Source organism: Tachypleus tridentatus, chromosome 1 (genome assembly GCF_004210375.1).
Source record: "Tachypleus tridentatus isolate NWPU-2018 chromosome 1, ASM421037v1, whole genome shotgun sequence".
In the NCBI taxonomy this organism is placed as follows: domain Eukaryota; kingdom Metazoa; phylum Arthropoda; class Merostomata; order Xiphosura; family Limulidae; genus Tachypleus; species Tachypleus tridentatus.
The window spans coordinates 56,788,114-56,809,733 of record NC_134825.1 but is presented as its reverse complement, the minus strand read 5'-3'; the positions used below and the strand labels follow the sequence as shown (position 1 = coordinate 56,809,733).

Sequence of the window (21,620 nt, the reverse complement as noted above, 5' to 3'; positions counted from 1 at the left end):
TTTTATGAACACAGATTTTAATCCAATAAATAAATGAAAGGTTTACTCCGCAGACAAAAGGTTTATATCATGGATCATATTTGGGATATGTATAGTAATCAGAACTAAAGCTATTTTTTATGTAACATGTATGAATGTAGCCTACAACAGACATAAAACTATACACTTTATATGCTACACACGGTCTGAAGATCGTAAAAACCATGTTTCTTTGTTCTTGTTTTTATAAACCTTTACATCACGATTTCTTAATATTATATTAAATTGCTAACTAACCCTAAAGAAATAAAACATCTTTTAATATAACTACATTTTACTTTTACAATTTCATAGACGAAATAGTCAACATTCTTCCACTTGTAAATTTGATGAGCTTATTTTTTCGTAAATTTTAACGTTTCAACTTATGACCTGACATTTAATATCTGTTTGAACATGATCATGAAAAAATCCATTTCGGCTAATAAATTTAAATACGTATCATGATTGTGTAAATGTAATATTGCTGTTCTTTTTCTTTTGCAGGATCCTAAGCATTAATAGTTTCTCATATTCTTTTCTATGTCTTATTAATATAGATTTTTAATGATATACTTGCATTTGCAGTAAAAAATCTTCAGTATAAGATTTTATAATAAAACTAATTCAAAGAAATAAAATTATCTTCAGTATCATGCACTACAATACAAAGAAACGACTATCATTTTTCCATATAATAATGCCAATTTTTGTGTTTTAATTAATTTAGTCATGCCACTGAAACATGACACCAGTTACAGAGCTAACATTATTTCTTTTCTTGTAGTGTTGTCAGCTCCAGAATATCAAATGAAATTAGCAATACTAGTATTTAATAGCCAATGATACGTGATGCTTAAATTTAAGCCTATTTTCGAAAAAAAAAAAAAAAAAGTATCTCGCATGACTCTCAGGAACAAATACTGTACACTACAATAAACCATTAAGACATTCAATATATACGTTTCAGATGGAATTTCATAAATACGAAAATTTCAATAGTTTCAATATAAAGTGACTGTGATTTAAGTAGTTACACGAAGTTATATTATTTGTTTCATTATGACGGATTTGAAAGAACCACTTTATGTGTCATTTACACGTACTTAAAGTACAATGATTAATATGTCCGTTTTGATGTAAACCAGACATAATCAGTTATGGGTTGGATTTGCCTCACTGTGCCACGATTTTATTATATTAACTAATTTCTATCTAAGAATGGGAAAACGTACAATAAAATTTAACAGTGTAGTGTTGATTGTGTAGATTTTCAGCTATACAAAAGCAAGTTACTAGAGGGTACTTCATAGAGAGATCGACATCTATTATTCATGAAACACATTTCACGACATATAATTTACTATAATACAAGATTTTTTATTATATTTTTGTATGAATATTGTGATTAGTTAGAGTTGAAACTTGAAAATCCACACAATATATACAAACAGTTATGATAATATACAATAACAATATTTCTTTCTTTCTTCCTTTTTTTTTAAACTCGCGCTACTACATTTTTTCTACCTATTCGTATATTAAAATAAGTAGTATATTCGTCTATGGTTTAGTTTTAAATTTTCTCCAAATAAAGTTTCTTTCTTTACACAAATATAGAAAATACTTTTTTTTTTAAATCATCACAAATTTTGTTTTAAGTAGTAGGAAAAAATATTTGTGTTTAAATAGAGTTATGATACAAGAAAAACATATTCTATTACAATAATACGTGTTTAGTTAAGTAGCTGAGTTCCATATATAAAGATAAACCACCACCGCTATTTGTGTGTGTGTGTGTGTCCGAGAAAGATTTGAAAAAAAACTACCCAGAGATTACCTACTTTAGTCGTCCATAGTTTAGAATTGGTAAACTAGAGGATAGGCAACTAGTCAACATTACTGACCGCCAACTCTTGACCTATTCTAATCGAATAGTTGGACTGATCTTCTAATTAACTCTCTCATAGCTGAAAAGTCAAGGATCTTAGATGATTGGATTCAAATCTCAGTGATGAGAACGCTAATATACTGTAACTTTTATAAAGGAAGATCTGATATTGATCTTTAGGTACATTGACGTGAATTAACCATATACAGCATATTTAGTATGAAAAAAAAACTAAATTTATATCTAACTGCAAAAACAAAGTATATATATATATATTCTTGTATAATATAGATAAAATATTTTATAAAATAAGCCACAGATTTAGAAATAATAATGTTGTAGTTTAAAAATTGGTTTATCAAGCATATAATTATTAAGATTATATCAAAGATATTTATTTTTTTAAAACGATGTCGTTGATCAGGCATTTTGAAGTTAAACCTTTAGGAAGTTTTTATTCTGGTGTGAAATATAATTATTATTAATTATGCCTTATAAATTATAAGTAGAAGAGTTTCGCAGCTTAATGTCTTTTAGAAATTTAAATACATTTTTACTGTACAAGATTTCTCTGAAATAAATGTTTAATATTTTTAGTATACGAAGTTTCCAGAAAATAAAAGTTTAAATATATTTGTACCACACGAAGTTTCTGTAAAATAACTTTATATCTACTTACGCAAGTTTTGTCTAGACCAGTTGTTTGTTATTTTTGTATCACAAACAATGTAAGAGTTTTTACCATTAGATTATCGATTGTATCATATTCTATCAAAAAAAAAAAAAACCGCCCACTAGGACAGCAAAAGGTTTACGAGTTCGACATACAAGATAGGTCATTGCGGCCTTACACTAACGCAAACTATTGGAGAGTTCTCGGTGGTTTTTTGTTGACTGTATTAATGAAATGTCAAAATAACAAGAGTTTGTATTCATTTCACACTTAAATCAGCATCACACCTTTAAGTACAGCAAATTACAATTATTTGTAGCATGTCTAAAAAAAGACAGTGAAAAATATGACCTGAATGTTTCCAATTGTTTTCTTCTCTGAGTATACACTGTCGAAGAAACTTTTGTATTTGCATGCCAGCATTTGTGAAACACTTGATGGAAAATACGTCACAAGTAATAGCAATATATGTCTGTGTTAAAAACAATGACAGATAATGTCACGTGTCGGTCAGCTTTTCTGATTGGTTTGAGCTCAACTTTAACTAACTGGCCTTTATAAGTCTTATCAAGTTATACATGTTTCTATAATGTATGTCTGCTGTACATGATTTGACATTCTAATAGTAGTTACGGTTTCACTATTAAAACGATATACTCAACAACTGTGCAAAAAAAAAATTGTGTGTGTCACTCGTTTGTTTAGTTTTGAAAAGTGGTTAAATAAAAGGAATAGCGTACCAGTTCTTCTTTGTAGATATCAATTCCACTTCCAATACGCAAGCTTTGCTACCTTTCTGATTATAAAGTTAAAAAACATCCAGTAATTATTTTTTCTGAAGACCCATACAGTTTTGAAAGTTTGTTTTGACTAAGTACATGACACGTCACTGCGACAGCCTACGAAATATAACTATACAAATGTATATACACAATATATGTAAATACACTGCCATAGAAGCACGCATGAGAACACATTATAAATCTTTCTCCGACACTTCATTCTACTGACCTAATGTTTGTTTATCTTCAGTGTTATCATTATTACACGAGTAAACATATGTATGCTTCTTGACTTAAACGAAATTTGCCATCACATATTAGTCTGTTTCTCAGTTCTGTTCAATGTTTTTGGGCTAGGACTATTTTTATCATTAGTCGGGCTCCGATACTGGCGAGTTTGTCGAGGCCTTGGTGACCTTGGAATTTTCTGAAGAAATAGTGGTAATAGAAGTGGATCCGTCGGTATTCTTTCCACAAATTTTATGGTGGTTTTCCCAGTGTCGATGTTGACAAAATGAGCCACAGTATCGTGCTACCTTACATCCACTACAAGTTTCGTTTGCCTTTCTTCCACAGTTCCAGCAATTCTAAGGAAAAATGTGACAGATCCAATTACAAACGTACACAACGAGACAAACAGTTAGACATGGTCTAAAGGAACTTTTACAATTTATCCATAAATTAGGTAATTCGTCAACATTTTATTTCGCTTTGTAACAGTACGGTATATGTTGCTGTTTAAATAATCTGATTTTCCTAAGTTATAAATAGATATTGGTTATTTTCGCTTAATTTTATTGTAGTTGTTTGACAGTAATGCCACCTGTGAATTTCTAACACGGGTGATCAAACTTTGAATTTTAGTGATGTGAATCCGTAAACTTATCACTGATCCATCAGGAGCAACATCAAATTCTCAAAGAGTTTCCAAATATTATTCAAATAAGCTTTTCAAAGCAATCACCTTTTCTTGGATAAAAGAGGATTGAAGATAGTTTCATAAGTTCACAATAAGCAGTTCAATCGAGAAAAGATTTGTTTGTTTTTGAATTTCGCGCAAAGCTACACGAGGGCTATCTGCGCTAGCCGTCCCTAATGTAACAGTGTAAGACTAGAGGGGAGGCAGCTAGTCATCACCACCCACCGCCAACTTTTGGGCTACTCTTTTACTAAGGAATAGTGAGATTGAGCGTATATTAGAACGTTCTCACGGCTGAAAGGGCGAGCGTGTTTAGTGTGACGGGGATTCGAACCCAGTATTACGGGTCGAGTGCCTTAACCATATCACCATGCCGGGCCTCTGAGGAAAGATTACCGCATTCCTTACAATGTCTGAAGCTTTCCATGTACAATTATTTTTAATGATTTTCAAATATTTTAATAGTTCACTTTTCTTTTTCTTGGGTATAATAAAAACAATTTTGTACATAATACGTAACTAATTTTGTACAGTTATTTATATTGATAATAACTGCGTGCTACAAAGAGACTGTTTAATATCTTAATATTTTACTGTTTTTTATAAAATTAGCTTCTTATTGGTAGTTATTACATAATTCAATACTTAGTTCTTAATGTTATTATTTTATATGTTGAAATAATTATTACTTTGAAATTTTACACTAATTGTCTAAATGTTAAATTGCTTTATTTATTAAAGTTATTATTGATTATAAATCTAAAATGTATTATTTATTTAGTATTCTTGTGGACAGACTTAATTACGCTACTTTTTCAACTAGAATCTTAATGTTTTTATTATATTTTGGGAAATTCGTTATTTTAAGTATTTTCAGTAGGCTGCAATGTTTGATTAGTAACATATCTCACAGATTTATCGATATACATTTATTTAAGTATCTGTGTGTTTTTCAGTTTTATACATGTGACGTATATAGTTGGATACGTATTGCGAAAGTCTTGCTAGTCCTCTAAATTTGTAGAAGATTCTCCAAAACAAGAATCAACAATATGTGGTTTACGTGTTTTTGAATATTATTAACCGTTCGAAAATCTCGAGCGAGTATGTAAAAGCAAGTTATTACAAAACACGGAGAGAATATTGTTATTGTTCAGTTATGGTCAGTATATTGTAAACATTGAGTTATAACTGTAGTTAAAGCTTATTAAGCGGAAAACTACAGAATTTGACCAGGAACGTTCATAGATTTCAAACATTACAAAACGTTCAACTTTAATGAATTACTTCCGACGTTATTATTTCTACGGGGAAATAAAATATCTTCGCCGGAAAAACTCAGCTTGTAACTGGTGTAAGACCTGCCAAGAAAAGACAGGAGCTAGAACAGCTATCATATGTTACTTATCTCTATATTGTTGTTGTTAACCAAAGGCTAGTTAAGTATAATTGTTGACAACAAAATACTACAGCTTATTTACTTCTATAGAATCTTCTTGCTGATTAATAGAAGCCAAGGCCTCTTCTGATCCTTGTCGTCTTGCTTCTGTTATAAGCCTCTCCATTTTTATTCTTTCCGCTGCAAGCAACTCGTTGGCTTTAGATTCTGCTGTAGAAACAGCTTTCTGAAGTTCTGTGACAGCCTGACGTTTCATTTCTTTCACAGCTTCTTCTGAAAACAATCAACTAGTCACACAAAATGTAAAAACAGTTGTTTTTGTCACTATTCACTGAAACGTTTGGTTACGTCAGTAGAGAAATTGACAACTGTTATACGGAGATAATTCATTTACGTAATTATAAAAATGGGCGATTTAAATGGTAGTCACATTTTAGCTTATAAAGCAAGCCTTTATTCATTTAAGAAAACACATAGAGCTTGAACAGTATTCATTTATTGTCTCTGGATACTAGAGGCAGAATGTACTACTGGGACACCAGGCAATTACCTGGTGGGTCAATGCATTTAACCCATTTTTTAGTCATTATGCAGCATGTTAAGAATTACTGGGCCGCTGTTAGTGATATTGGCCTGGTTAGTCCTTTAAAGCCAGTTGGTTACATAATATACAGTTATAGATGTGTTTTTATATCATAGGTAGTCATAGTCCGGTATCATATCTGGAAAAGAAAACCTGGAAAATAGTTGACAAAGCATTTTTGAGTAGAATATGATACACACTACTTATATACAATTCGCACCTGCAGACTGAAAATGTTATGTATCATTTTGTGTCTACGGCCTAAACAGAAACAAATAATATAGTGGTCACCAAATATAACAAAATTTCTATACCTTCTGTTCTGTTCAAGTTATAAATATATCCTTAGATTTTTTTATTGTTATTTTAGGCATCCCGAAATCCAATAGATGTAAAATGAAAAATGTAGGACTTAGCATTGAGTGTCATGTGAAAGGTCATAGTAATTTGTTCAAGATATCTGTAACATACAAAACATTTCACTAAAATATTTTACTTAAACAAAACACAACGGTGATTTCAGATCTTTTTCAGAATGTTTAAGCATAAGGCAATCCACTGAAGCTAACATGTAACAAACAGTCTTAGACATACAATGTCATTTTAGAAAGGTCATAGTTTTTCAATAAAATCAATCCAACATAAAAAAGATACAACTTCATACCATTCGAGATACAAATATTTGTTTGTTTGTTTGTTTGTTTGTTTTGAATTTCGCACAAAGCTACTCGAGGGCTATCTGTGCTAGCCGTCCCTAATTTAGCAGTGTAAGACTAGAGGGAAGGCAGCTAGTCATCACCACCCACCGCCAACTCTTGGGCTACTCTTTTACCAACGAATAGTGAAATTGACCGTCACATTATACACCCCCACGGCTGGGAGGGCGAGCATGTTTAGCGCGACGCGGGCGCGAACCCGCGACCCTCGGATTACGAGTCGCACGCCTTACGCGCTAGGCCATGCCGGGCCCATATAAAAGTTTATGATGGTATTAAATGAAAGTATCAAAGACGATCATGCTGAGTTAATTGTTTGTTTGTTTTTTTAATTTCGCACAAAGCTACACTAGGGCTATCTGCACTAGCCGTCCCTAATTTAGTAGTGTAAGACTAGAGGGAAGGCAGCTAGTCATCACCACCCACCGCCAACTCTTGGGCTACTCTTTTACCAACGAATAGTGTGATTGACCGTCATATTATAACGTCCCCACGGCCGAAAGGGCGAGCATGTTTGGCGCGACGGGGATGCGAACCCGCGACCCTCAGATTACGAGTCGCACACCTTAACACGCTTGGCCATGCCGGGCCTGAGATACAAATGTAACCGGAACTTACACCATACTGTGATATTATAAACGTTTATAAATTCAATAAAGTACAACATTAAATTCTGCGATTAACACTGAGATCCATTCTCAATAATCATGGTGGATGTGGTTACACTGATCTAGCTATTCTTGATTCAGCTACTCTTGAATGTGGTTACACTTATCTATTTACTCGATTACTCTACTTGAGTCTTGATCAATCTACTCTTGAATGTGGTTACACTTATCTCTCCACTCGATTACTTTATTTGGATCTTGATCCAACTACTCTTGAATTGGTTACACTGGTCTAACTACTCCATTTTGGTCTTAATCCACCTACTGTTGAATGTGGTTACACTGAACTAACTACTCCATTTTGGTCTTGATCCACCTACTGTTGAATGTGGTTACACTGGTCTAACTACTCCATTTTGGTCTTGATCCACCTACTGTTGAATGTGGTTACACTGAACTAACTACTCAATTTTGGTCTTGATCCACCTACTATTGAATGTGGTTACACTGAACTAACTACTCGACTTCTCCACTTGGGTATTAATTTACTGCTCTACACATGCATTATTTATCATAAAATTACAAATTTCAGAAAAATGTGCATCATACATTTATAAAGAGAAATAATCTTTACTCTTCCAAGATGATTTCATACGTTTAACCCTACATATTTCTATTTCACATTGAGTGATGAGATGACTACAGCTTGAAACTAGTGTTTTATAATGTTATTCTATCTTAGTTGTAACGAAGACCTTATATATATATACATACACATACGTTATCTTCTCCTCTATTTGTTAGTATTTTTGAAAACATGACTTTGATCTTTCCAGGCGGCCTTAAATGTTTTGTCCAAACTTTGAATTTTAATTTTAATTAACTTCTGGTTCCCCGAAATGTCAGAAGAAATCTTTGACTATCTTTGTGTCTTTAGTATATCAGAGGTCGTATTTGGTTAGTATCATGTTTATGTCAAAATTTGAATAAAAAACCAAAAAATTATATATATCATTTTCAAAATAGTAAGATCCAAATAATATAAAATCCGAATTTCAGAAGATTTATTTGGTTAGCATCTTGTTTACGTCGAAATTTGTATCAAAAACAAAAAATTGCCTCAGAATACAATAATTTCAAAATAAAAATAACCAGATGGTATAAAAACCCTTTTATACAATATACTACTCAAAACTGTCTTGATAAGTCTGGTTTCTTGGAAATGTGATTCACTTAATAGCAATTAAAGCGCAACTTAAAATTAATTTATTTAAATTTGTTAATGTCAGGAATTATCCGACTGAGCCAATATCGTTTGGCAACTAACAACGAAAGTGGCCTGTCAGTGCAAGATATTTATTTTAACTTAGTTTTCAACTTGTTCTGACCAATTCTGAAACTTGACTTGTAATTTTTAAAGTTATTTTGAGCCTTTTATTATAGATAAAACAGAGTCAATAAGAAGGGAAATTTGTCCACGAGTTTCTTTGGTTGCATGAAACGTATTCAGATTATCCAACAAATGTTGGAAACTAAAAACAACAAAGAAACCAAACAATTACTTTTAATCTTTTCCATAATAAATGGTCGCAACTACTTTTCAGTTTTTGACCGATTTGTCAACAGTATAGTATTATCACTGGTTGTTGTAGCATTCTGAAAACCTTTCAGCGAAGAGGTAGATATTGTACGTTTGTTCTGTTAATTGTGCTGTTTCATTCACAAGAACCACGTTATTAATGCGACGGGGTTTGCATAGCACTACACTATTCTTACCCCTGCGAGACTAGTGACAACATTGGACGAGCACGGATGATTGTTTCGCTATTATTGTCGTGATGAACCCAGAGATTCGTTACTTGAAAAACGGTGAAACTCAATCTTTGCATGAAAGCAAACATACGTTCACTGCTGATTTACATTCTATCCTCTTGTAGAAATGTTATCACCTGCATCGCATCCTGTAATAATAACCAGATGCATTTGTAAACCTTGAAAGATCGAATTCATTGACAGGATACTGATCTCTCTTCTTTCTTTTTTTTCAGGCATCTGGACTTTCACAGCCATTTCATGAACAAGATGTACTCCCAAACCTTTTGTACACAGCAGTTACCACACATTATTATGTCCAGGAGCGAATATTCTCAGCACAGTTTTGGAATACGTGATGCGTAAATGACATAATTATCTAGACCAAGAACGACTTACACAACGTGTTTGTTGGCGAATACTATAAAAGTTTGAGAAGTGTCCGTTGATTGACTATGTTGTAACTTCGTCTTTAGAATTTATACTTTACTATTTTTCACACACACACACACATACTTGTCATGCAAAACTAGGAAGAAGATAATATTATTATTTCATATCTATAAAAACTGTTTATAGACAAGTACTAATTCTGCTACTTAATATGTTCGAATCAAGGTACGTGCGAACACTACTGCTTACCAAACAGAACAAGCCGTCAGTTTCGTTTTATTTACAACAAAACTAATTTTTAAAACCCAGAAGTGTAGACAGGATTCATTGGTATTATCCACTACATAGTTTTAAGGAGAATCTCCAAAAAGTGTGAACAAATCATATCTTAAAGATGGAATCCTGGAAGATAAGTCATCAAATTGTTCAGTTTAGTCAGACTGAAATAGTCACCGTTATTTAGCTTGTGGGGCCTACCAAAATTTATTCAGCCGTATGTTTTTTTGTTGCATGTTCTGAATTTTGTTAGAATTATTTACGTGCTATCTACATGTTTAGGAATTTATAGGAAACGCGTTGTTTCAGATAAACGCTTCTACTACAAATGAAGTAACTTTAACATTGTAAAGACGGCAGTCATAGATCGTTTATTTTCCAGGAAGAACAAGATTTGTAGTGCAGAAAATGATAATAAGAAAGAAGAAAAATACATCACTACAATCATACTGGATAATGAATGCTCTTAACATGTAACAAATAGAAAAACAAATATCAAGAATATGTAGAAAGGAAACATAAGACACTCATTCATATCGCCATATGTCAAATAACTTTATAATTAAACAGAGGATATAAAATACCCTTTTTTATGGAAACAGGATATTCAATCACAACACTATCTTAAACTATCTTAAAGCCCACTTGAGAGCAAAACCATCACATGCATGGTCGTTTGTAAATGTGGACTCCAACACATTATAAAAAAAACTAAGGTCTGAATTAGGGATCAGGGATATACATTATAGACCCTGCAGTACACACATATCTACAATAGTCTAACATGCCAGAAAAGACTACCATACAATAACATGGGATAATACTTAAATAATGAGATGTGTATATTGTAAGAGAAATATAAAAATGTCTTTTGCCTTCATTTAACTAATAAAAAAGCTTATCATTATGTTATAAAAATCCTGGATACCCATCTTCAAAGCATCCAAAGAAGTAAATAACTAAAACGTTTAATGGGTGAGACCCCGAAAGAGTGGACAACACTCTAGTCTTTTGAAAAAAAAGTTCTATTATCGAATCATACCTAACTAAAGACGCCACCACATTAATGACCCTGTTGTAAGGTATAAACTAATTACTGTTGATTGATAAAAATGTCTTTAATAAATAATTAAACTGAACCGATTATATAGGCTATGAACAATGATTACGACTGATATTCAACTACCAAAATGTATCATAAGTATTTAGTAGTTTTAATGGGAAAGTATCTAATGTAATAATATTATAAATATCATAGTTTAATACTTATCACATGGTAAATAACATGCTGAAAAACAAAAGCAGTTTATAGATGGTGTGCACAGTAAAAAATGAGCGCAAAGTAAGAGACTATGAGAAAAAACTGTGCAAGTTGGTACACATGTGGTTTGTTACAAATGCACAAAAAGAAAGTTATGGTAATAGCTGCATAATTCCTGCAAATATGCTTATGGTAGTTCCCATGTCACTTGCAGGCAAACTTTCTAGCTTATAGACCCTTCTTCTTTGCTTAATTATAATGACTGAATAGTCTTTAGTATAATTATATTTTGGCTAAGTGCTATTTTGCAGCCAAATTTAAAATCTAGTGTCTCTTCTTCTGGAACTCCTTCAGTTTTACTTTCAATTGTACAACAAACTCTTACAGCTACAACTCAAATAAATTAGATTTCTTACTGAGAACGTAAAGACATTAAACATTAAAAACATACCAGCTCTCCTGCGAACCTCAGAAACACGTTCCTCAGCCGACTTGCAACGAGTCAAAATATCGTTGCTTGGTTTTTTCATATCAAATTCCCCAACTTCTAAATGTCTTCGAGTCCACGGGGAGAATTCGTTCCATTCTACCTGACTTCGTTGTTGTAAGATCGCTAGAGCCCGTTTTGTTTTGTCCACCATTCCAAGAATACAATTCAGCATCTGACATAAAATATTATATCAACAGCTTCTGTTTCGATATACGTTAGTTATATTTTAAAAAGTCGATGAAAAACAAAACTCATCAACTGTATACAATTTATCTTTAAGTTTAGTGAGGAATCCCCCGTAACGATTCTAAATCAATGTACAATGTCAATAAAAACTTCTTTCATGTGACATAATAGTTGTTCTTGTTTTTCAAACGACGCATCATGGTTTGATATATACAACTAACTAATTCAAGCAAATCGACATCCTGCCATCTCAAATATGTTCGACTAAGCTAAAGCTATACTTATAATTTTCTTTGTTAAGAATCCAAGAACTTACATTTAATTCACGAAGTGAAACATTACGTAAGTTCCCATTCTTAAATTTGCAAAGAGGAGAAGAAAAAAAGTTATATAAACTAGTGTGCCAGAAAACCAACACGTACGGTGTATATGTTTTTCCATTCATCTTCCATGTCTCGTTCTTCTAAAACTTCTCTTTGAAAGGTTCCTAAGAAGTAAATATATATATTGTTAGATAATCATTCTTTAGACCTTTAAAGACCTTTAAATTATGATAAGTAAGAGCAAAGTAATCACAAAAAAAGATAAAATGTTATTTTTTTATTTTAACATTTAACGGGTTCTTTAAGGCTTAAGAGAAAAGTCTTACCACACTCACCAATGGAATACTTTAAGTTGTAGTACTTTTAAAGTTAACAGTTTTTCTTCGTTTTTTTAGCAACTCCTTAACTGTTTATGGTCCATTGTCTTTTTAAGACATTATATCACTAACTAGGCTGTTTCTATAAAATACTGAAGCCTACATCATCTCGATCTTCAGGTGTAAGAGTTTCAATGCAAAGTGTAAAAATCTATTAACACTTAAGGTGGTAGTAAAATGAATTTATAAATATTTTTAATACGTCATCATCGCTAAGCGCAAGGTGCAATATGTAGTGTTATTTTTCATAAGAAACCTGGTTTCATTCCTAACATAATTTTAAAAAATGCTTTGTTAAATCGCGCTACATAGGATAGCAGGATATTTCCACCTTTCGTGATTTTCAGTGTTTCACAAGTTTATAAAATAATGTTTCTTTGTAGCTACACAGTGGATTGTTTGTGCTCTGCCCATCACTGGTATCGATAGCGTTATAAGTCCGCATACACACCGCTCTGCCACTGAAGATACTAAATTATCATCATTTGCCAAAACTGATGCACATATCAAAAGAAAGCGCGAGTTGAAATACTCAACTCCTTAAAAGAAATGATAATAATTTTCATAGTTGTAAGAACTCTTATTACCCCATACAAAATAACCATAGAACTTACGTTCGTATCTCTCATATCGATCTCTTTCTCTCATTCTGAACACATAAGAATTGTCGAACCTAAAACTCATGTTAGAATGCGCACTATTGGCTGTTACTGCAGGACTTAATCGAGATCCAATGTTGAGGTTCGGTAACGTGAGATGGCGTTTAGGTAGATAAGGTCCCTCAGAGCTTGTGTCATTATATCCGTTATTTTCAACTTGTCGCCTAGAATCACTTATATTAAGCACAAACAGTAAATCTTATTAATAGTTATTTTTCTTCCAGAAAAACATACACACAGAAAGGTTGTAGTTAATTATTTATAGGTACACACATGATGTAACACTAATTCAGTAACTTCCTTGTGAGAATTTAATTTCCGTTTCTTGTTTTTTACATTTTCTTTCTACATGTTACTCTAACGTTTAATTTTGACATGATCTCCTGTACTCTCGTCTCGTTATCTTTTTATTCTTCCTTTCTTCATAATCCATAACTATTAAAATAAGTGATCTTATAAGAATCATAATAATTAAACTTGATCTCTCCTATGAATTAAATGTAAGAAAGGTTAATTTTAAATATTGTATTTGGTATAACATTATATAAACTTATTTTTTGCAGCTATATTTCACTTCACATACAAAGCTACTAGGATTAATGCTAATAAATGTGTTACTCATCAACGTATTTTATTTAAGAGATACACTCACTGACTATGGAAATAATTGCATGTAATATCTGACTTAATTAACAATAATCTTCAATAATTTTCTGTAAAAATTTTGAAATGTTACTAGTAAGGAATTGCAAGGATAATGATTTTTTTTTACTTTTTACTTTTAAAAAAATTAAAAAGCTATTAAACTTTTAGGATAAATCACAAAATGCTTGTAAACCTGAGCGAGAACAGAATTCTTTAGTTTATTTGTAGGAAATTTTCTTGTTAGAGATTCTCTAACTAATTCATGTTACTAAAATATAAGGCTGAGGAAAATTGAGTTCTCACGCCTAACTTAATATAAAGGAATTGATAATCATAACATATTTGCATTTGTACCAGGCTATCTGTTGCTACCTATATTTCCGAACTATGTACCAGTAGCACCCTATCACCTACAATGCGCGTTAAGAGATTGACTGTCACGCTTATGATGTACACAATCCTTAATGAACCATAATGTACTAATATTAGTGAGCAGTAAACCACTATTCTCGCTATCAACCTGTCAGAAGGTGTCGGTCTTTTCCTATTTTCTTTGCTGTCTAGTTGGAATATCTCAAAAGGTTCTCCACTAGGATGCGCTGCTGAATCCAAAACGGCTTGTTCGTACTGTCTTAGATATTGCTGTGGTGTCTGTTTGGCTAGCCGAGCAAAATGTAGTATTTCAGAGTGTAACATCGGCAAATGAGACTAGAAAAAAGTTGTTAAAAAGTTTAATTACAGTAAAAGTTAGTTACTTTCACGGCGTTAATATTAGGAACATAACTGTACTGCACAATATATTAAAATTATAAGGAAGGTAAAAACTAATACGTAAATTACACTTGTCTCACTTTATATTAGGTCAACTTTTAGAATACTTCATGAAAAACTGATATTATTGTAAAGAAAACTATTTAATTTAATATTAATACAATTACATCTTTCATTTCTTAAGAGAAGAATAAAAATGTTTAATAGTGGAAAAATAAATGTACTAACAATTTTTTAACTGAAATTATTTTCCCTTATGAATACACTTCATACCTCCTAATATTTGCTCAACACGAGGTGTTATGTTTTTTCATATTGGCATAAAATGTGTAAATTTGAAGTTATTTTAACACCATTTACTAGTCCATTTAAGACACAAACGCAAAAAAAATAATAATAATAAATAACGTGTACATTTACTTTTAACTATAACTGATACATATGAAACTACTGATTTGCAAGAACTTCAATTACCCAGTATCTTGATCAAGAATAATAACGTTTGACAATCGAGAACTGCCAGTTTATTCACTGAAGACAAGGACGTTACCACAGGTTATTAGACCGCAATCACAATACTTCACAAATATTCCAGACCAAAGCATAAGATATGATTAGTTTAAAGCTAGCATTTTATACGCTAGGTGCGGCTTAGTGTCATATTTCAAGTTTTATTAACTATGATATAAATACTCAACATTCACGGTAACTTAGCTGCTACAATACAGTCCCATTATATAATGAGTTATGCTTGAACCATCCTCAATTTTCATTAGGATAGCTAATTCATAAAAGGAAAAAGACACATTGAAAACTCTTCATAAACTGTAGTTTTAAGGAAAATGTATATGTAGCTGAAATCAATGTGAATCACAATAGCTCTAACAAAGCATATCGCACTTAACAGCAATATGACAGAATTAATTTTGAGGCCACAAAGTTACAGAAGCCTGCTATAAAAGACGAAATGAATTATTACAATTACAGTTTTAAAAGCAAACTCATGAAAGGTTGTTTAATTTTCGTGCAAGTCACTAACATAACAAAAACATCTAAGTACTACAATGTATTTTTTTAAAATATGAATAACGAACAATTATCCCGCCTTATCTTACAACCATAAATAACAATACGATGGTGTAAAAACGGTTCATTAATTTATGGAATTTTAAATTCAATGTTAAAGTACACTTTGTACGATACCTTCAGGAACGGAGTTACAAAAGGACGAAGAGGATAACCTGTAACATCTTGAACCTTCTGGTGAAATTCTTCAATGGTTAATGAAGAATTCTAGGAGTAAGAAACTGGTTTAAGTAAAATAAACTGGTACAAGACTAATTTAGTAAACACAACCTTTATCCTACATCCCGATAAAAAGTTTTAATTACTGAGGTAAAAAAAGTAGAATATTAACAAACACACGGGAAAAAGTTAGAACAGTTTGTGGCAACCTTTTATCCGTGGGTTACCAAGTGACTTGTGGCAATGGTTTGGCTGACCTGCCAAAAATTGACTTTACCAGTGCAAACCGTAAGGTCACCATTATTGCTCAGCTCAAGTTTCTTGGCTATATAAGATAAATAAAGGAAGAAGTCACGACTATGGAGAATTTTAAGATCGATTTTAGGTTCAAGCTGATCGAATTATTAATTCTGTTTATTGTATGTAAGTAAACATACACATTTAAGTTCATGTACTGGTATTAAAGATTATATGACGGACACTGATCCTACACAATGCTAACATTTTCTATATATGTATAATTGGCCCGCGTTCATAAAAGGTTGTCGAGGTAAAAATAATGATAAAATATATCAATTTCTTCATCCTTTTATTTCTTTACTCGTTAAAGCTTTAACTTCTGCTGCGAATTGTTTGTACTAATATATTGTTATGTGTTCACATTCTAAAATTTAGAAGTTTTAAAGTTGCGGTTTTTTGTTCGTGCTAGTTGTGGTTTGTGTAATACGTACTAAATTTGGATCAAAAGAAACTTGTAAACACGAGCTAATAATACACATAGGTTAACTAAGCTATGTTGAAATGATCATATAGTTTCATTACATCGTTACGATCCATGTCGCTACATCTGGTAATGCTATATCTGACAATCGTGTTTCTTGAGAATAACACAGTTTCCATTATAAAAGACTCCATCGTAAGGCTGTCATGTTCAACGCACACTGTTCCTTTCCGCTAGCTATTCAAAACCCCTTATTGTACGACAACAATGATTTCTCACTGACTATTTTAATAGTCCGATTGCACGGAAATATGGTTGCTTTAACGGGAAGTATTTGGATAGAATACTATGAATACTTGTTTCATTCTTCAGTTGTTTGAAGTATGCAACCGCTGAACAGAAGGTGTGACCAAAAGCCTTATATTTGTAAGTCCTTCCTTGTTGGCCTCGTATCCAGAAAGAAATACTTTTTGGTTATATTGCTACTGTCACTTAGGTGGCTTTTTAAATTGACCTTTAAGTTCGCGGATTTACTTAGCTATAAGATACAGACTCTGCTTAGCATAGCTGAGGTATGACTTGTTGCAGGTAACTTTCTGGAAGGTCATATTTTCCCCAAGTTCATCCACAGTCCTTTGTTTTCAAATGCAAATCAGTAAAAGAATATTCTTTCTTGAAAATTCTTAATCCCACCAATCGTTACATCTATTTATGATCGGAGTGTATGAATATTTTGCATCTGAAAGAGCTGTTACACACCCTTCCGAATAGCAATGAATTTTCGGTGACATCACATTGCTGCGAAACGCCAAACGATGTCAAAATGCAGTTCTCGTACATTTCGTTTCATCATGATTTTAATTCGGCCGTGGGTGTCACGTGGTTTGCCTACTTTCATATATAAAATGATTTTAATATAACGTTCTCAGCCCTCTGTATCTAATCGTCTGCATTAGCAAAATAACACCAATATAACACTGACACCAAAGCGCTTTGCAGTTATTTTAATTCACTGATGTTTAGTTTTATGATGATAAATTTATTATCATGAAGAAAAACAGAAAAAGCTTTTATCGGTGTTTCTCAAAATTTGTTAGGTGCAATGCTCAAGTAATGTAATTATGAAAGTATATGTTTATTTTGTGTAAAAATTACTGTAGATTACAAATAATAATCTGTGAAAGTTAGTTGACGATTGTACCCTGATCAGTTAGTTTAATTGAATTAAAAATAAGTTAAAATTGTTTATATATTTAGAGGATAATTCAGGACAGAAACTTACTACTAAGCCCATGATGAAAGCATGTACACGTTCACCTACGTCCGGTGAGATTTCACTTCCAAATTGTTGAAGAGTTGATAGAAACCGTTTTAGTTTGCTCAACTGACGTAAGTTACAAGTCAAGGGAACATCTGAAAATGGAATCCCACAAACCATGGTAGTAGATAGCGGTAGACTAATCGGTGGAGAAGGTGGTGTTTCTATACTGGTTGTGTGAGGAGAGCCTGTTCCAGTCATAGCTGCAGACAGAAAACAAAACAAAAAAAACTTTATAAGTTCCCCCCCACACACACACAGATAAAAGTCTTTCGCAACTTAACGCACTATGTGTACCGAAACATTCAACCAGGTCCTATCTCTCTGTGTATATACACATTAATGTTATAATGCCTTATTAACATTGCTCAAACATTCCCAAATTACTATAAATATCTAACGTAAATTCAATACAAAATCGATAGAAGTTTTCAACATATCTTAAAGATTCCACGGAAGACTGTTGTTAGTCTTAAGATTTTCTTGTGAAAAACGTCAGAAACATCTATTACTTTATAAATCCTCCATATTTTAAAGTTTGACTGAAATAAACTTGACAGGAATTGCTCACTGCACAGAGTTCTCTTTCTCTTCTGACTGAACGAACACTAAGTTTAACAGTCTTGCAAGTGACGTAGCTCTACACAAAATGAACAGTTGTGATTCACTGAGTTTTTAATATTTTTTTGTCCGATAAGAAAGCAGCAAGACAACTTGTGACGCGAAGTAAGGAGTGAGACCTTATTCCTGAAATTGGTGTAAAACGTACATACAAACAAGTCGTTTTAACATGTTCACATACATAACGGAACTTGATGTTCCAATTTACAGTATCGTGGTAAAGTAAAGAGACATTACAGGTGTTGCCTAATTTCCACTGACGTAGATGGTTTTCAGTTGTTTTACCTAATACGTTATTTTTGTAAGCTCCATAAAGCGATGTAATGTTTTTGGTTAGTTAACAGCATAGTGCAGCAGCTTTCTGGCCTTCCTTTCTCAATATGTCTTTTTTATCGCTGTAACCTTCCTATGCTTAGTTCAGTGAAACGATGTTTTCTTTTTCAGTATGATATGTGATTATCTTTACTATTTTATTTCTATTTTAATTTTAAATAATTAAGAATATTTTGCCAAAAATGAACTAATTTGTAATTAACGTAGCACATGCATCTCTTTTCCTTCTCTAATGTGTTTTTTTTTTCTAATATTTATTAACAATCATTAGCAATGGCGTGATACTCTCATCTGGTAAGTATAACGTCAACAAACAGAGGTTTTTGATTTCCTAAAGTACGTCCGAATTGACCACAAACACATGTATCACTCGGAACAAAAACGTTAAAGATAAAAAACACATTTTTAAATCAGTTATCTGTGTATACATCTACTATAGAAGACACAACTTCCCATGACGAGAGTGACGATTTAATGCAATCACATTTTACAGTGTCTACATGTAATCAATCATTTACTTGTTAACTAAAGGAAACTAGAGAGTGAACATTTTCTGATTTTCCCGTTCAGATAAAGATCACGTGCTATGATATTCATTCATAGAGGACATGTTTGCACATTGATAGAAACCTGTACATGTTTGAATGATCTGAATATATTTATATGAAATGATCATTAATATAGATAATCTAAAGACTGTGAGAAAGTGTACTAGGACCACGGTTTGGCTATAGAAACGTGATAGTTACACAATTTTCGTTCTTTCTTGTTACCTTTCTTCGCTTCTGTCTTGTGTAACTTTTGTATTTTGTCATATAGTGGTGGCTAGAATGCCTTCTCTCCTAATCCAGCTGGTTTGTTTGTCGTTTCGAAGTTAGTGCAAAGTTAAGGGCTATCTGCGCTAGCTTTTCCTAATTTAGTAGTGTAAGACTAGAGGGAAAGCAGTTAGTCATCACCACCAACCGCCAACTCTTGGGCTGCTATTTTACCACCGAATAGTGGGATTGATCATCACATAATAACGTCCCCATAGCTGAAAGAGCAAGCATGTTTGATGGGACGGGAATTCGAACCTATGACCTTCAGATTAGGAGTTGAGCGTCCTAATCACTTGGCCATGCTGGGCCCCTACTCATGCAACGGGTAAAAAGCCTAAAATAAAACACAAAAGCCAGCCGTAACAAAAAGACAAACAAATAAAATCACATTTTATTTCACATATTCACTTGTGTGTTTTGTCATTTGTCTTGCTTTGCTGAATGTGTTCGAACTTATACTTTCAGTAACATTTCCTAGTCTTTCTATATAAGTTATTTTAATTATTTACCTTTCAGGCTTACTACACAATCACTGGACAAGGTATGAACAGGACTAATTATGCTTAACATTGTATTTAATTCCAATTCCATGAGGACCTTTTTAAGCGCCACCTCATTAGGAAAACTAATTTACGGAAAAGAAAAACGAAGGTGTTTAACATTTCTGTCAATATCCGTAAATATCCCAATATGACCATCCGTCTTTCATTTCTTCAGAGAAGAAAAATAATAGTTAGATGTGGAACAGAAAATTTACTAACATGTTTCCAAACTGAAATTATTTTCTCTTATGAATGAACTTCATACCTCCTGATATTTGTTTGGTGTGGGGGGAATTCAATCCCGTGACCCTCAGCATTGGTTTAAACTGATTAAAATCGCTACCATTCGGTAGTGTTCTCCAGCACCTTCCTATTCAATGTTTTTTTCTACTTTTTACTCTTTTTATGTGTCATTTCTACTCTACAAGTTCTCCTCTACCAATCTACTTATCATGATAATTTATCATTATCTGATTACCTTTCTGTATGTTTCTATACTGACTTTCTTGTTGTGTCCAAAACCATCAGCAGGACCTCTATTTTTATGTTACCTTCTAATATATCTCGTCAGTGAGACAATACGTGTCAACATAATGTAACCACGACAGTGTGTTTATTTTGTTCTAATCCATAGAAAAGAAAAAAAACGTCTTAACTCTGTGTCACCGTGTCGAAGGTCACGTATTTAAATATATTCAAAATAAAAACAAAAAGTGTGTGTACTCTGTGTAACTATTAAAATATGAATAATCAGATCGTTATATCTCATACATAAAGAAAATACTCTGTTAGTTGCGTGTAATGATATCCATATGTATCACTATCCTGTCATGTTCCAATCACAAAAATAAAGTGTCTTAAGTCTGTATTATCACACCAATACCTGTACTAGATTGTCATGTTCAATGCAGAAAGAACAGAAATGGTGTCTTTATTCTGTGTTACCATCTCAACGTGCATGTCTAGATTATCATGTTTCAAATAAACGATGCGTCTTCTTCGCGTAACCATGTAAAAATGTCATTAGATTATCATCTTACAAAGAGAAGAGAGTTTCTTTACTTTGACTAACCATGTCAATACATGTCGCTATACTATGTTCCATTAAGAAAAGGATATGTCCACTTTGATCAACAATATCAATACATATCACTAGAATACGTTCCATTAAGAAAATGATATGTCCACCTTGACTAACAATATCAATACATACCACTAGACTATGTTCCATTAAGAAAAG

The 21,620-nt window shown here is 32.5% G+C and overlaps 1 protein-coding gene across 3 annotated transcripts in view; it reads right to left on the bottom strand.

Moving 5' to 3' along the window:
• LOC143249324 (protein CBFA2T3-like) overlaps positions 1–21,620 on the bottom strand; it is a 52,412-nt gene continuing 30,792 nt past the window's right edge. For 2 of the 3 annotated variants that reach the window (XM_076498952.1, XM_076498963.1), the window contains exons 3-10: positions 18,031–18,269; positions 15,986–16,075; positions 14,532–14,719; positions 13,322–13,539; positions 12,430–12,494; positions 11,783–11,993; positions 5,765–5,955; positions 1–3,951 (exon numbers count right to left, since the gene is read on the bottom strand). In XM_076498952.1, the coding sequence (XP_076355067.1) occupies positions 3,736–3,951; positions 5,765–5,955; positions 11,783–11,993; positions 12,430–12,494; positions 13,322–13,539; positions 14,532–14,719; positions 15,986–16,075; positions 18,031–18,269 (1,418 nt within the window). In that variant the 3' untranslated portion in view covers positions 1–3,735. The remainder of the gene's footprint in view (positions 3,952–5,764; positions 5,956–11,782; positions 11,994–12,429; positions 12,495–13,321; positions 13,540–14,531; positions 14,720–15,985; positions 16,076–18,030; positions 18,270–21,620) is intronic. The other variant, XM_076498973.1, reaches the window with a different exon arrangement.